The sequence below is a fragment of the Mucor mucedo genome (assembly GCF_025094135.1).
Source record: "Mucor mucedo strain NRRL 3635 chromosome Unknown EV154scaffold_26, whole genome shotgun sequence".
Taxonomy (NCBI): domain Eukaryota; kingdom Fungi; phylum Mucoromycota; class Mucoromycetes; order Mucorales; family Mucoraceae; genus Mucor; species Mucor mucedo.
Window position 1 is genome coordinate 151,322 of NW_026252310.1, and position 14,316 is coordinate 165,637.

Below are 14,316 nucleotides of genomic sequence, written 5' to 3' on the forward strand. Positions count from 1 at the left end.
TTTGGTCTCTATTAATTGTGGAAGAACGCGAGGACAATTTTCTGGTACAGATCTCGTTTGTGCAGGTCACAGCACCTTTGATCATTTTTCTTCTATGGTCTCCTACCCGTATTATTTGTTTTGTTGTAGGCTCAAAGCAAGAAATACAGTTAAATGTTGACTTGTACTCATCTACAATAAAAGGTTGATATCTGCTCAGAGAACCTACGACTCCACAACTAACAAGCCTATAAAGACTTGAGAATTAGAGCAAGATACAAACTAACTCAAGAGCTATTAAATGATCCTTGGCCCCCATCTCGACAACTGGAAAGAAAGCAAAAGTCAAAGTAGGCTTCATATCGGGGCTAGTCAAATGCCACGGAAGCGTAATGTAAATTAATAATTGTACTTTGGAAGAAGAAAAAAACTATACTATATCTGATAGCCAAGCAAGAGATTTGAAGTTGGGAATTTCTTTAGTTGCCTAGATATCGAATAATGTAATTACCCATATTGATCATACAAGAGTTTGATGATCTCTTACTTTATCATTAGAAATTGAATTTAGATCACCGTCACCATGATTTTAATGGATACGGTTGATACGCTGAACTTGACCTTCCGGGAAGTAATTGTCTCTTTCACTACTCAAGCCAAAGTATCCATCCCTTTTTTTTTGACTGGCGCCTGTTAACGCATCCATGCATCCATGAAAAAATAAAATAAGTGTTTTTTTTTTTTTTTTTTTTTTTTTGAACTGAACTGGATGGACCGAATGCCTCTACGATCATTAAATGCTAGCAGTACGATTTTCTTAAATATACATGGTAAATATATTAAAAAAACACACACATTGTTTTTGGCATCGTTACTTCTAGAAAAACGATCACTGAATCCTTATAAAAAATGTTACACATCACCCTTTTATTCTTGCAAATAGTACCACAGTAGTAGTAAATAATCCCCTATTTACTCTTTATAATCACCTTAGCTCTTTGATAACTTTATTAAGAGTCCCCGATAACATACAGAGTTAGGATAAATAGTCCAATCGATGAACAGTCTCAAAATATACTCGTCCAAACGATTTTATCAATTCCAAACGATTTTATCATTGTCAAACGATTTTATCATTTCCAAACGATTTTATCATTTCCAAACGATTTTTTCTTTTTCTTTTCTTTTTCCTTTCTTTTTCTTGTCGTTTTGATGTTCAGTTATCATGATGTTTGCAAGTTTAAAGGCGGATTTGATTCCACAGCTCCAACCTTATGAATCGAATACTAGTGGTGGTAGTAATATTGGTGTATATAATGACGTTTCCATTCGGTCTTCGCTTTACAAACATGATAATCCAGAGGTCATGGGGTAAGATGTTAAGGGTCTTGTAGTGATAGAGAACGATGATAGGGTGATGTTAAGCGAGCAAGGCACAGAGATCGAACTGTTGACCTCAGCTCAGCTCGTATTTGGTGGTGCTCATGTTATAAAAGAAGCAAGGATGTTTGAAGAAGATATTTCTTACAATCATGCCTATGGACAATGCATGAAATGAATTATTAAAAGCGTCAAATTAAAAATTAAATAAAAATAAAATAAAAATAAAATAAAAATAAAATAAAAATAAAATAAAAAAAGTCCCTTTTTTCAAATAAAAAAAAATGAATCCTCTCAAACATCCGTGGCAATCCTAATTGTCAAGTTTTTAACGATTGGGTTAAGATAAAACCATCTCAGTCGGTCGATTATCTAGAGAGCATACATAAGAAAAACTCGGTTTTTCTCATAAAGTAAGCGATGTTGTGCCTGTTTGTTTATTGCATTGTAATTTTCGTGAGGAAAATCTTGAAAGTGTATACATTTCTATTTATATTTTTATTGCGTTTTTTTTTTTGAGTAAATGGGTAAACACTTACTATAAATCCGTCCAAATGAATGGATCAGGCAAGAAAATATAGCCTTGGTGAACAAAGTGTGGTCTTGTGGTAGTATTGATCGTAAAACTTGAGTTTTGGAAATAAACATAGATATGTAATGTCTGGACTGGACATAGTTGGGAATCCCGCAGGACACCAAACCTAGAAGTCTTTACCTAAGTTTTCTTGGGTTAACAAAAATAAATAGTAGCCCCTAAAACTTCCTCTTGATTGTGTTGAAAGTGAACATCTCTTGATTGTAAACGACCTATATCTGACCTTGGTCTGGTCATGGTTGCTAAACAAAGTAAGGTAAGTGTCTTGAGTTGCAAGTCATACAGAGATAGTTCTTCATAGATGGCCCAGGTAGACTTTATATATCTTGTTACTTTGTCAGTGTCCCAAGTTGATGATTGTTGAGTTGAAGAAATCTCTACTTCTGATTTCCGTTTTGCTGCGAAAAAGTCTTGAATGAGAGGCTGAGTTGCAATTGGTGTCTCTATAGCATGAATAACGCGATGCAATGGATGAACTTAATGTGTTGAGATGACTGCTACTGTAGCCACTGTTTGAGGTTAAGAACTGAAATTCATTGACTGTGTCATATAGCTGCGGGTCGATTAGAGGGTCTTGTTTTAAATATTATAGCTGCCAAAGCCTCCATCCATTGTCATAAACATCTTGAGTGCCCTTTCTTGTAGCTTTCTGAAGATAAGAAATATTTTCTTCAGTTATTAGACCATGCTTTCTCAGTTATTTATTGATAATAGCCATGCGGCTAAGGAGAACCTCTTGTTGATAGTTTTGAGAACCATGGGGAACCAGAACTGACTCGGCCAGTATGATAATTAGTGTAGTCCATTTTCTAATTCACAGTATGCGTAAAAGTTTCTGTAATAGTCTCTTGAAAAGTGTCTAGTAAAAATTTATTGTGTCTGTAAAATAAACGAAAAGAAGTTTCTACTTTTTAAGCATGTCCAACTCGAAGGTGGCTATCCGTTCCTTTTCTTGCATTTCGCAGTATGCTTAATGCGAGTCAAGGTCGTTAGATGAAAAGGAGATACTCAACTTCCCAGTCCAGTGTGTCATTTACTTTTTCATCTACAATCTCCCCCTTGTCCTTCTTCGCAATAAAAGCGAATACTCTTCTTTGAAAGCAAAAAACGAAGTAAAAACACTGTGGTTAGTTCTAACACCAGTCACGAATATCAGGGCATGTGATACACAAAGTGAATATTATGTGGGTATGTACTCTACGTAGTTTCTTTTTCCTTTCACTCTCTCTCTTCTTTCCTCTACTTGGACGGAAATATATATTTGAAGCAGACACTATCAGTTATATAATCTCGGTGAATTCATTCTTCTCAATCTATATATTTCAGTCAATTTCATACATCTAGTTAGTCATGGCAGGTTAGTTATTCTAGAAAGAACACGAAAAATAAAAAAAAATCGAAGGGGGTTTTGAAATATTTTTATGCGTCAGTTTTTTCTGGTTTTTCGTTGCTAAAGCATATACTTTAACTAGATCTTGGTGTATACATTCCTCATGAAGCATCTGATGAGAAAAAAGAGAACAAAACAGCCACAGTTCCTGATACACTGAATGAAGTAGTACATGATCGAGATACGGATATAACGACAAGTGACAAAACTGATGAACCACCACCCTACGTAGAACAAACTATCTCAGATGATCCAGAAAGCTACTATGATACGTCTTCTTCCCTACAATTTAACAGTCAGAGTTTTAGTGACGAGTCATTGTTACAAATAACAATGACCGAAGGTAAACCTGTGAGACCTTGAGTAAAAAAGTAAAATAGGATTTAACTGGGAACTCTTTTCTTCAGATAGTGAAGAAGATCCCATTCAAGAAGATGAAGAGGACGATGAATCTCTCATTGGGATGACCCTATCTCCCTTGGAAAGGCTCGAGAAGTTTAGTATCAGCAAAATGGTTTTACAGAGGTAAGGCTTTTTTTAAGAAAAAAAAAAACAATAAGAACCTTGTAAAACCTTAATATTAAAAATATTGAATGACCGAGAAGGCTTGTTGTGACCAGAGAACTTTCAAATACCATTCACAGTATCAGTTTAACAGATGCAGTCGATAAAGCCTTGCCCATCATCATTGAGTTAGGTAAAGATACTGATGACTCTGTTAGGGAGGCTCTAGCGGGGGAATTGGATAAAGTCATTTACTTTTACTATCAAGTAAGAATAATAATAATAATAAAAAAATGCAATTGGTATAAACTCAACTTATTATTACGTAGAATGCACCACCATTGTTATCAGATGATAAAGAAACTCAGCAACCTCATATCCCAGCAAATGCATTTGCTAGTACTGTGATTGACTTTTTGTTAGATCAAAACACTACTTTAGCTTCTATCGCACAACAGTCTATTGTCACCGTCGCCGCAGAACTAGCAGATACACCAAAATCCTCTGAGCAATATGAGTTTAATCAATCGCTCTTAAACAACGAAATCTTCCAAGGCATTATTCTAGGGTTGATTAGTATAGTCAATAGTGGAAATCAACAAGAAGATCTGGAGGAGGAAAAAGAGATGGATATGGCAACTGTTGTGGAAAAGGGAACAGCTAATGTGATGGATTCATTTTCGACAGCCATAGTTGAAAAGGTACCGCTTGATAAAACACCCGAAAACAAGGTTATTTCTTCTGCAACAAACGCCGTATTAAAGCATTATGATGATGGAGGGATAAACTTGGCAAAGATGGTTTGCTTAATGGTACATGTGCTTTTCTTTTTTTATATAATTTGTCATTTATTGGTCATACTTATGATTTCTATTTATCCTAGTTAATTTCGGCTTTGGCTCAAGTCTTTGGCCCAGAAGGTTGCACAGATAAATTTTTACCTATTGTGGAAAGCATGGTTTCTGATCCAATGTTCTATGTGAGAAAAGAAGCTGCCGCTGCTGTCGGAAGTCTTTCGACTTCTGTTGATCCCAAAACGGCCTTAGATAGACTTGTAAGGAGAAAAAAAGACAAACAAATACTTCAATTGCCACATGCTAAATTTTTTCTTTGATTTAAAATAAGCTGCCTCTTTATTTAAAGCTTTCAGTAGACACAATCTGGCACGTTAGAAGAGCATGTGTATTTGCATTACCTTTTCTTTGTGAAGTTTTACCAAATGAAGTCAAGACTACAATCGCAGTGAATGGAGTAGAGTTATTCAAGAATGATGTCTCTCGAAATGTGCGCAATTCATTAGCTGATATTACTGGCGAGATGATATCTAAATTCTTACCGGATGATTGGAAGGAGACAGGAAACCCCGGAAAAGTACCAGAAGAGCTGTTGGATTTCTTTTTATCTTTGGGAAATACAACTACCAGCGCCAACCAGATGTTTAAAACGGACACGGAGCGTATTCATAACTGTGCTTACAACTATCCCGCCGTAGTATTAACAGCAGGTGTCGAGTATTGGGACACTCATTTAAAGGATACTTATTTGAATTTAACCAAAGATTACCAGCTCAAAGTACGTAGAACTTTTGCGTATTCACTTCATGACATTGCACGTATCATTGGTCCCGAACGCACGGAAAGGGATTTGGTACAAATTTTTGCACTGTACCTGATGGATTTGGATGATGTCAAACAAGGTGTTTTGGAACATTTATCAGAGTTTTTAGGCGTTCTCGCCATTACTTCAAGAAATGAGTATATACCTATTCTTGCAGAGGTGTGGGATGGCGTTATGTCAAACTGGCATTTGCGTGATATCTTGGCTAATCAATTACGTGATATCTCTCGGCTGTTTGATGCATCGAGAGTAGTAGAACATATACTACCATTAGCCATTCGTGCATGCCACGATGAGTTTGCAGCAGTAAGAGAAACAGCCGTTGAAATTGTAAGTGCAAGAAATCCAGAACTTGGGAGCTAATTAAAGGATGCTAAATACTTTTCTACAGTTTCCAGTTATTTTGGACATTGTGAAGAGAACTGTGGACGATGATGGAGAAAATTTGTCTCAGATAGAAGAAAGTGAAAATGATACAGATAATATGGCCGATCGTCAACAAAAGTACGCTTTGGCATTATTAAATCATGTTATGGAAAAAATAGATGACTTGGTTCGATCATCTGCACATCGCACAAGACTAGTGTAGGTGACATGAATCATGAGCTGTTCATAAAATAGGGTTATATTAACATTTTTTTTTTTTTTTTTTTAAAAAAAAAAAAAGATTTACACAGATATGTAGATCACTGCTTGATGCAGGTATCAATCCCGCAGACTTTGGCTCATTTTTCTTACCCAGATTAGTTGGTTTAGCCAAAGATAAAGTGGTAAATGTACGTATTGCCACTTCCAGAACAATCAAAACGTTATGCTCTATTGGTAAGTATTTTTAATATACATGTATCCACCACAGGACTTAAACTAACAGTGAAATTGATTAGCTGGCTATCGCCACGATTTAGAAACAATCACATTCATTGAAGGTGCAACGACAGAGAACGATATGACACCGGGCCAGGTATTAGATGATATATTATATCTTTTATCGACGGACAAGGATAGGGATGTTCGGTATTATGTTGAAGAATTTATCACGCCCGAATGTCTTCTAGCCTACCAAGAGAAGAAAGTCATGCAGGATAGTATCATAGCAAAAGAATTGGCCATAAAGCAGAGCGAAAAGATCTTTCCTCCCACTTTACCAGCTCATCTGATTATGATACACTCACCAGCATTGTCTAATCTTGACGATGAGGAAGAAGAAGAATATGAAAGTGATCATGATATCCATAATACAACGGAATTACCTGTTGTTTTTGAGGAGGATGAAGAGAGTGAAGAAATATATCACTCTACAGAATCACCAATGGATATTGTGGATGATTATGATGATGTCGAAGACATGTCCTTGTCTGGAAACATGGGGACGAGTTTATATGAAGAATGCATCAAGGATGAGGATCAAGTCATTCCTTTTACTGATATCCATACCAGCAGCACACTAGATGAAGAAGACGACATTATGATGGAATCGCCATCCGACAACCACGAGGAAGTTGCAGAAAAAGCTCAGCATGTTTATTTATCAAAAATTCCTGCCCATGTGGTTTTAAACAGTAGCGTTCCTCCTGCTGTACCTGCAGACAACAACTAAAAAAAAACACAATTTATTTTTATCTCTTATATATTATTCCCCCATCACCTTCACCTTTCTCTATTATTATCTATCTGCTTTCCCACTTTATATCTGTCTTATACAATTAATCGTAACTTTTTTAATCTAATTATACATAATGTCAATCTTTAATACAGTTTCTTACTTCATTAATTCAAAAAAAAAAAAGGTAAAGTTTACTCGAATTCTCCATGATAATAATTTATCCTCCATTGTAAATCAGCCTACACTTTCCTATTGGATAAAATATTACATTGCACAAGAATAAAAGCAAATAGATTCGATGACGATATATGATGTGTTTATGTGCTGCAATGAAATGCAAGTATCCCTTTATTGTCAATGATGATGGTGAAGTTCATCAAAATTTACTCACGAATTTCATTGTGACACATGCTTTTCAAACACCATCTTTCATCTTTGATTTTTCTCTCCTATAACACTTTGGCAGTGCGCAGTGTAGTAACCTTTAAGCTGGGAACCATAATACACAGAAAAAAATCCCCTTGAATCTAAAGACTAATTGTTACGGCTTAAACAGCGAAAGAGAAAGGTAAAGTTGCATAATAAGCAGTGCATTGTCAAAATCGAATACAAGACACAAGAAATAAAGTTCGCGCTAACTATAATTCTTTGTTCTCCCAAGGTTAAACTTGGTGCATTTAAAAACCACAAGAAAAGAGAGGCAACTGGAGTAGTTATTGTAACTCTAGGATCCTTTATCTTGGGGCTAAATAAGTAAGATCTCCAGCATTTATGTATTTTTTATTTTATTGTTAATAGTCCTTAATATTGAATTATCCAATCAAAGTGTGTTTAATTAACATAAAAAATCAATTTATCGAGTTTGTATCCCGCCCGATTGATTGACAACAGCCGACCTTTTCTTTCTCCTTAACTTCTTTGTTTTAGATATATAACAAAATGACTATGTCTCGTCGGGATGAAATTGCTTCTCGTCTAAAGCATTTTAACGGTGGAGACCAATACGATGTGATTGATATTGTGGGTGAAGGTGCTTATGGTGTTGTATGGTAAACATTCAAATATAAAAAAAAGTGACAGTGTAAACAAAATTTTATTAATGACACACACACACACACACTTACATAAAAATAGTTCAGCAGTTCATAAACCAACAGGCCAAATGGTAGCTATCAAACGTATTTTGCCTTTTGACCATGCCATGTTCTGTCTTCGAACTCTTCGTGAAATTAAACTCTTAAAATACTTTAACCATGAAAATGTAAAAATACACATCATCTATTCATCAGGGCTTTTGATTAACCTAAGGTTCTTAGATCATCTCTATACTGGACATTATGAAACCTAAATCTCTTGATGACTTCACAGAGGTGTAAGTGATAACAGGAAAAGGAAAAAGGGAAAAAGAACGTAATGCTCATACAGTTTGGGTTTTAAATAGTTATCTCATTCAAGAGCTGATGGAAACAGATATGCATCGTGTTATTCGTACTCAGGATCTTTCGGATGATCACTGTCAGTACTTTACTTACCAAACCTTGCGTGCTTTGAAAGCAATGCATTCTGCCAACGTTCTCCATCGTGACCTGAAGCCTTCTAATCTTTTGTTGAATGCTAATTGTGATTTAAAGGTAATGGAATGGGGTGTAAGGAGAGAGACATGGGGATTATGGCTAATGAGGTATAAATAGATTTGTGATTTGGGGCTAGCAAGATCTGCCAACTCAGCGGATGAGAACAGCGGCTTTATGACGGAATATGTTGCCACACGTTGGTACCGTGCACCTGAAATTATGTTGACGTTTAAAGAGTATACAAAGGCTATTGATGTTTGGTCCGTTGGATGTATTTTAGCCGAAATGTTGAGCGGGAAGCCATTATTCCCAGGCCGAGATTACCATCATCAGCTCACATTGATTTTGGATGTATTGGGCACACCCACCATGGATGATTTCTATGGTATCAAAAGTCGTAGAGCACGCGATTATATCCGTAGTTTACCTTTTAAAAAGAGAATACCTTTTGCCAGATTATTCCCTAATGCAAACCCATCTGCAGTGGATTTACTCGAAAAATTATTAACCTTTAACCCTACAAAACGTATCAATGTTGAAGAAGCATTGAAACATCCATACCTTGAACCAGTAAGTTTAATTGCAGATCCTACTGTTCGGAATATTAATGGTTTCTATAGTACCATGACCCTGACGACGAGCCTGATGCTCCACCAATCCCTGAAAGTTTCTTTGATTTTGACAAATACAAGGATCAACTTACAAAGGAGCAGCTTAAACGTAAGTTAATTAAAAAAAAAAACGTTTATATTGCCATGTAATTTAATCAACCGATATAAAAATAGAAATGTTATACGATGAGGTTGCTCACTAAGTTTCTCCCCCCTTTGATTCCCTTGATTTTTTTTTTTTTGAGAAAAGTTGATTTTTTTCTTGTAATAAACAAATATGAAAAATCCAAATTAGGTGAAAAGCCAGAATGCTCGGGCCAAAAACCAAGGGGCAAAACGCCCCAACCTTATTTGAAGACTAACCTCATCATTTGTTGTTGTTTAAGATTGCCAAAGACTATTCTTATGAGTTACCCCATTCATATAAGGACGGTTTCTTTTTTACCAACGATGTGCATGATCTTCCCGTATCTCCTTCCCTTACCCCAAATTGCATTTAACCATTTTATTTATAACCTAATGAACATATTCCCAATCCAATATGCAAGTGTCTTTTATGCAGTGCTTCTCTCTCTAATTTTGACTTGTGAGCTATCTACTCGGGTTCGCTTTTTTTTTTTTTGTGAAAAAAAGGAGAACAAGAATCTTGGTTTTTTATTGCTCTTTTGTTGTCCCTTTTCATTATATGTGGCGCACATTATAATAATGATAAATAACCACTGTAGATTGTTACAGACGAATTGAATATTCAACGATAATCAAAACAATACATGTTCTGTAAATTCATTTATCCGTAACAATGCTCGGTAAGTATTGCAATTTTATTTTTATGCTTTTGGGCTCCTTAAGTTTCTGTTGACTCCTTGGCCCTCTATCCCTAGCCTTGCTCCCCCCCTGTTATGGGGGGCACATAATTTTTGTGTGTGTGTATTTTAAAAGTAGTAAATCCTCGAAATCACATACAGAAGTTTCTTTAGTATAATTTTTTTTTTCGGGTCTCCAATGTAACAATGCACAAAAAACTAGTCTGTTTCGAATTGTAATCTTGGCTTTTTTTTTTGGGTCGTAGTACATTATTAAGGAGTTCGAAGGATGCAAACGGATTATACTTTATAAGTTTAATCCTTTATTTTTTAATAGGCGTCTGTCAATCCTGAAAATCACCTCAGCCAATAAGATGGGAGTGTTTTCCATTTAAGGACGTTTCTTGCTCTAATTCACATATAAAATCTACCTGGTTTTTTCCCTATTTTCTTTTTTTTCTTTCTTTCTCTCTTTTTTCCCAATTAGATAAAATGACACACTTTGAAAAAGACACCCAATGGACTGGACAGAGAACTGCTACAGCAACTGAGACTCCATTTAATATTGCTGGTTTGAATCAACCTGTTATTAATGATCAACAACTTGTAGAGATTCCTACCATTGATCTCCAACCTGTTGAAGTTGAACAAACCGGACCTGAAGCTCCTTTAACAGGTGTCTACTCCAGTTCTGGTTTTGATATGGTGGGTGTATTATCTCGCCTTGTCAACAGGTAAATTTAAATTCATGACCCAAATGGAGTTTGTAGATGGCTTCTAGAACATACTGACAAATATCTTAATATAGGCCCAATCCTCAAATCAATCTGGGACCAATCGATATGTCCTGTTCATTTTTGGTGACAGATGCCCGCCAATATGATTGTCCTATTGTTTATTGCTCTCCTACATTTGAACACTTGACAGGTTATCATGCCAATGAAATCGTTGGCCGTAACTGTCGTTTCTTGCAAGCCCCTGATGGTCAAGTCACTTGTGGTTCTAGACGTACCTACACTGATAATCAAGCTGTGTACCATTTAAAAGCTCAAATGTTGCAAAACAAGGAACACCAAGCCAGTATTATTAACTACCGTAAAGGTGGTCAAGTAAGTCCTTCTTTATTTATCAAACATGATATATGTATACTCATATCTATCATAGCCTTTTGTCAACCTTATCACTGTCATTCCAATCACAAATGAGAATAACGAAGTTGCATTTTTCGTTGGTTTGCAAGTCGATTTGGTAGAACAGCCCAATGCTATTCTTGAAAAGATGAAGGGTAACACAAATGCATGACTTTTTTGTTATGAACTTAAATTAACAACTTATTAATAGATGGTACTTATTTGGTTAATTACCAACAGATGAACATACCCCCTTACATCCCCGGAAGTAGTAAGTCAAAAAAAATATTTTCTGGTGCCGCTGTTTGTGTATTTGTATGCTAAAATATACTGTAAAATTAGGTTATAGTTCTGAACCTGTGGATGACTACTTCCGTGAGTTGCCTACCACAGCACCCGCTTCTTCCACTTTGGCTTCGGCTGAGATTCTTGAACTGGTTAACTGTGCTGGAGATAATGAACAACAATTACAACAGGAATGGAACAAGCTTCTTTTGGATCAATCAGAAGATTTTATTCACGTATTATCCTTGAAGGGTTTCTTTCTTTACTGTTCTCGTTCCTCTTCTCATTTATTAGAGCATGATCCTGAGGAGCTGGTCGGTCATCCTTTATCCTCTATTTGTCATCCATCCGATATTGTACCTGTGATGCGTGAGATCAAGGAAGCCGCAGGTAACACAGACAAGGTCGTCAACCTTATCTTCCGTGTTCGTCGTAAATACTCCGGCTACATGTGGATGGAATGTCAAGGTAAAATCCATGTTGATCAAAGCAAGGGACGTAAATGTTTGATTTTGGCTGGTCGTGAAAGACCCATGTATGAATTGGTACGCAAGGAAATCGTCCAAGCAACAGATATCACCAATGGCCCTGAATTTTGGACAAAGGCAACTTTAACTGGCTTATTTTTGCATGTCACTCCTTCTAGCGAAGAGGTTGTTGGATTTAGTGCGGATGCTCTTGATGGTGCTACTCTTTACCAATACGTTGGTGATAATAATGTACGTGATATCACAAGAGCTCTTGAATTGGTCAAGGAAGGTCGTATTGTCAATCTTCATCACACCATGCAAAACAATAAGGGTGATTATATTCCCGTATTTTCTACTTTCTACCCTGGTGATGTTTCCTTTGGTGTTGGTCGTCCTTCATTTGCCCTTATTCAAATTAGAGCTAAAGAAAATGGTTCCACCAACAATCAACCTGTCTTGGAATCTATGATGGATACTCCCTCTGACAATGACGAAAATGTATTTTCCGAACTTGAGACTGTTAGAGGTACTTCATGGCAATACGAACTTCATCAACTTCAGTTGGCCAACCGTAAGTTGAAGGAGCAACTCGAAAATATCACAAACCCCAAGCGCAGAAAGGTAAATATAGACAAAACAATGAGGGTTACACTTGACTAATATGGTAACTATAGCAAAAGAAGAAGAAGGCTATTGAAGTCTCAGATATTCCTAAAATGTGTGCACAATGTCAAAGCAAGGATTCTCCCGAATGGAGAAAGGGTCCCAATGGACCCAAGGAGTTATGTAATGCCTGCGGTCTTCGTTATGCCAAGTTATTAGCATCCAAGAAATCAGACTCCGATGCTCCAACCCAACAGGCCGGGTTAGTAGCCTAAAACAGCATTCAGAAAAAAGAAAGAAAGAAAAAAAAACATCAATAATCATCCTATACCAAATTGCTTCTTAAATAAAAATAAAAAACAGTACATTTTTGTGATACGATATATGACAAGTTATTGCATGAACATACTATGATTACGTGTTTTTTCGGCTCGCTTAGTAAAAAAAAAAATCGGAGACGAAACCCAGTTTCCAGCTCACTGGGAACGAGTTTTTTTTTTGGGGGGTCGAGTCATTAGTGTTTTTTTTTAAATTTGATTGGCAGGTGTGGGGAACGTTCCGATCAATAACGTTGGTCCCAATTTCGGGTATTGCTTCTCCTTGTTGTTCTCCTAGTAAATAAAACGTGAGCCTGTGCCAACCGAGCGTAAAGGTTCTTAAATATCGATTAAACAACAGAGTCACAATACATAACGTTACAGCATCCGCCATACAAAAGCATTTAAGAAGAAAAAGTGAAGAGATGATAGATTCTAAAATCCTCAACTACTTATGATAAAACAAAAGGATAGCTTTTTCAAACCTTTTAACTTGACTACGGCCAAAGTATAACAAAATATATAAAGTGCTGACTTCAATCCAACTCGAATTTTCTTGGGCAAAACTGATTATAAAAAAAAAGGTAGATACAAATCCAATGTTATTGCTGATGTTCATGGAACAATTAATGCTATCTGGTCCTCAGATACCAACAGGAAAAGATTAACGGACTACAACTTCTAAACTGAAAGGGGTTAAAAAACTACAAATTAATCTCAACAGAAAAGTTATTTAAATGGATGAATAACGATTGCACCTACGCTAAATGTGCAGGAAAAATGAAAAGCTTACTTTCATGTCTTGTAACTCCAATTTATTCAGCAATTAAAGAAATAAGGTAGGTGTAACATTATCTACAATCAGGTTTTAATCTTAAACAAATCAATCAAAGAAAAAGCAAGACCCCAAATTATCAAAATAAATTTATTTCTATCTGTTATAACCCATTCAAATGATCGATCAAGAGTATCATTCTCGAGAAAAGGGTCCGGGGTCTTGAGTTACTTGAGGGGCCATTTAAAGAGAAGCTTAAACCATATAAAAAGGAGAGTCGAGTTTCGCTTTGATTGACGAGTGTAAGTAGACAAATTCACACGTATAAACGTCACATAGTTGAAGGAAAGAATTAAAGAAGCTCTTGCTTGCAACAATGACAAACCTCCAAAAAGGATCGCAGCTATATTTTAATCAACAAAGACAAAAACGGAGCTAAAAAATATTGCTTTAATTGTATTTTCCTCCGTTGTATCAATGGATAGAGATGAGGATCCCATCTCCCCCTCGAACGTAGCAGCAGTGAACATAAGGCGAATAAAGCTGAAATTGACCAGACACGTTATCCCATAATTAATAACGAGCTTTTACATGCAATGATATGACATTTACCAATAAGCCAGTTTGGGCAACTGAATTTGAAAAATGACTGTTTCCTCCCAGACATGTCTATTACACCA

The 14,316-nt window shown here is 36.2% G+C and overlaps 3 protein-coding genes across 3 annotated transcripts; all 3 read left to right on the plus strand.

Annotated features, from left to right (window-relative positions):
* Positions 1 to 3,605: 3,605 nt before the first annotated feature.
* Positions 3,606 to 7,178, plus strand: EV154DRAFT_502288 (armadillo-type protein). The gene is made up of 9 exons (XM_051600785.1): positions 3,606 to 3,625; positions 3,693 to 3,869; positions 3,950 to 4,115; positions 4,178 to 4,660; positions 4,732 to 4,902; positions 4,974 to 5,795; positions 5,857 to 6,050; positions 6,133 to 6,287; positions 6,350 to 7,178. Exons 2-9 carry the CDS (start codon positions 3,808 to 3,810, stop codon positions 7,060 to 7,062), a joined length of 2,766 nt encoding a protein of 921 aa, XP_051459696.1. The 5' UTR covers positions 3,606 to 3,625; positions 3,693 to 3,807; the 3' UTR covers positions 7,063 to 7,178.
* A 626-nt stretch (positions 7,179 to 7,804) lies between these two features.
* Positions 7,805 to 9,570, plus strand: EV154DRAFT_502289 (mitogen-activated protein kinase). The gene is made up of 8 exons (XM_051600786.1): positions 7,805 to 7,821; positions 7,895 to 8,117; positions 8,203 to 8,329; positions 8,385 to 8,440; positions 8,510 to 8,699; positions 8,760 to 9,212; positions 9,263 to 9,362; positions 9,428 to 9,570. Exons 2-8 carry the CDS (start codon positions 8,008 to 8,010, stop codon positions 9,454 to 9,456), a joined length of 1,065 nt encoding a protein of 354 aa, XP_051459697.1. The 5' UTR covers positions 7,805 to 7,821; positions 7,895 to 8,007; the 3' UTR covers positions 9,457 to 9,570.
* Positions 9,571 to 10,438: 868 nt separating this feature from the next.
* EV154DRAFT_461310 (putative white-collar-1a protein) lies at positions 10,439 to 12,926 on the plus strand. Its single transcript, XM_051597545.1, has 6 exons — positions 10,439 to 10,790; positions 10,865 to 11,165; positions 11,221 to 11,341; positions 11,398 to 11,457; positions 11,529 to 12,562; positions 12,616 to 12,926. Exons 1-6 carry the CDS (start codon positions 10,549 to 10,551, stop codon positions 12,817 to 12,819), a joined length of 1,962 nt encoding a protein of 653 aa, XP_051459698.1. The 5' UTR covers positions 10,439 to 10,548; the 3' UTR covers positions 12,820 to 12,926.
* Positions 12,927 to 14,316: the final 1,390 nt, after the last annotated feature.

Coding starts and splice junctions, on each gene's coding strand:
- EV154DRAFT_502289 (XM_051600786.1), top strand. CDS start 8,008: ATGACTATGTCTCGTCGGGATGAAATTGCTTCTCGTCTAAAGCATTTT. Junction 8,441..8,509: donor CTTGATGACTTCACAGAGGT/GTAAGTGATAAC, acceptor GGTTTTAAATAG/TTATCTCATTCAAGAGCTGA. Junction 9,363..9,427: donor TACAAAGGAGCAGCTTAAAC/GTAAGTTAATTA, acceptor ATATAAAAATAG/AAATGTTATACGATGAGGTT.
- EV154DRAFT_461310 (XM_051597545.1), top strand. CDS start 10,549: ATGACACACTTTGAAAAAGACACCCAATGGACTGGACAGAGAACTGCT. Junction 10,791..10,864: donor TTATCTCGCCTTGTCAACAG/GTAAATTTAAAT, acceptor ATCTTAATATAG/GCCCAATCCTCAAATCAATC. Junction 11,458..11,528: donor CCCTTACATCCCCGGAAGTA/GTAAGTCAAAAA, acceptor CTGTAAAATTAG/GTTATAGTTCTGAACCTGTG.
- EV154DRAFT_502288 (XM_051600785.1), top strand. CDS start 3,808: ATGACCCTATCTCCCTTGGAAAGGCTCGAGAAGTTTAGTATCAGCAAA. Junction 4,661..4,731: donor CAAAGATGGTTTGCTTAATG/GTACATGTGCTT, acceptor TATTTATCCTAG/TTAATTTCGGCTTTGGCTCA. Junction 4,903..4,973: donor AAACGGCCTTAGATAGACTT/GTAAGGAGAAAA, acceptor ATTTAAAATAAG/CTGCCTCTTTATTTAAAGCT.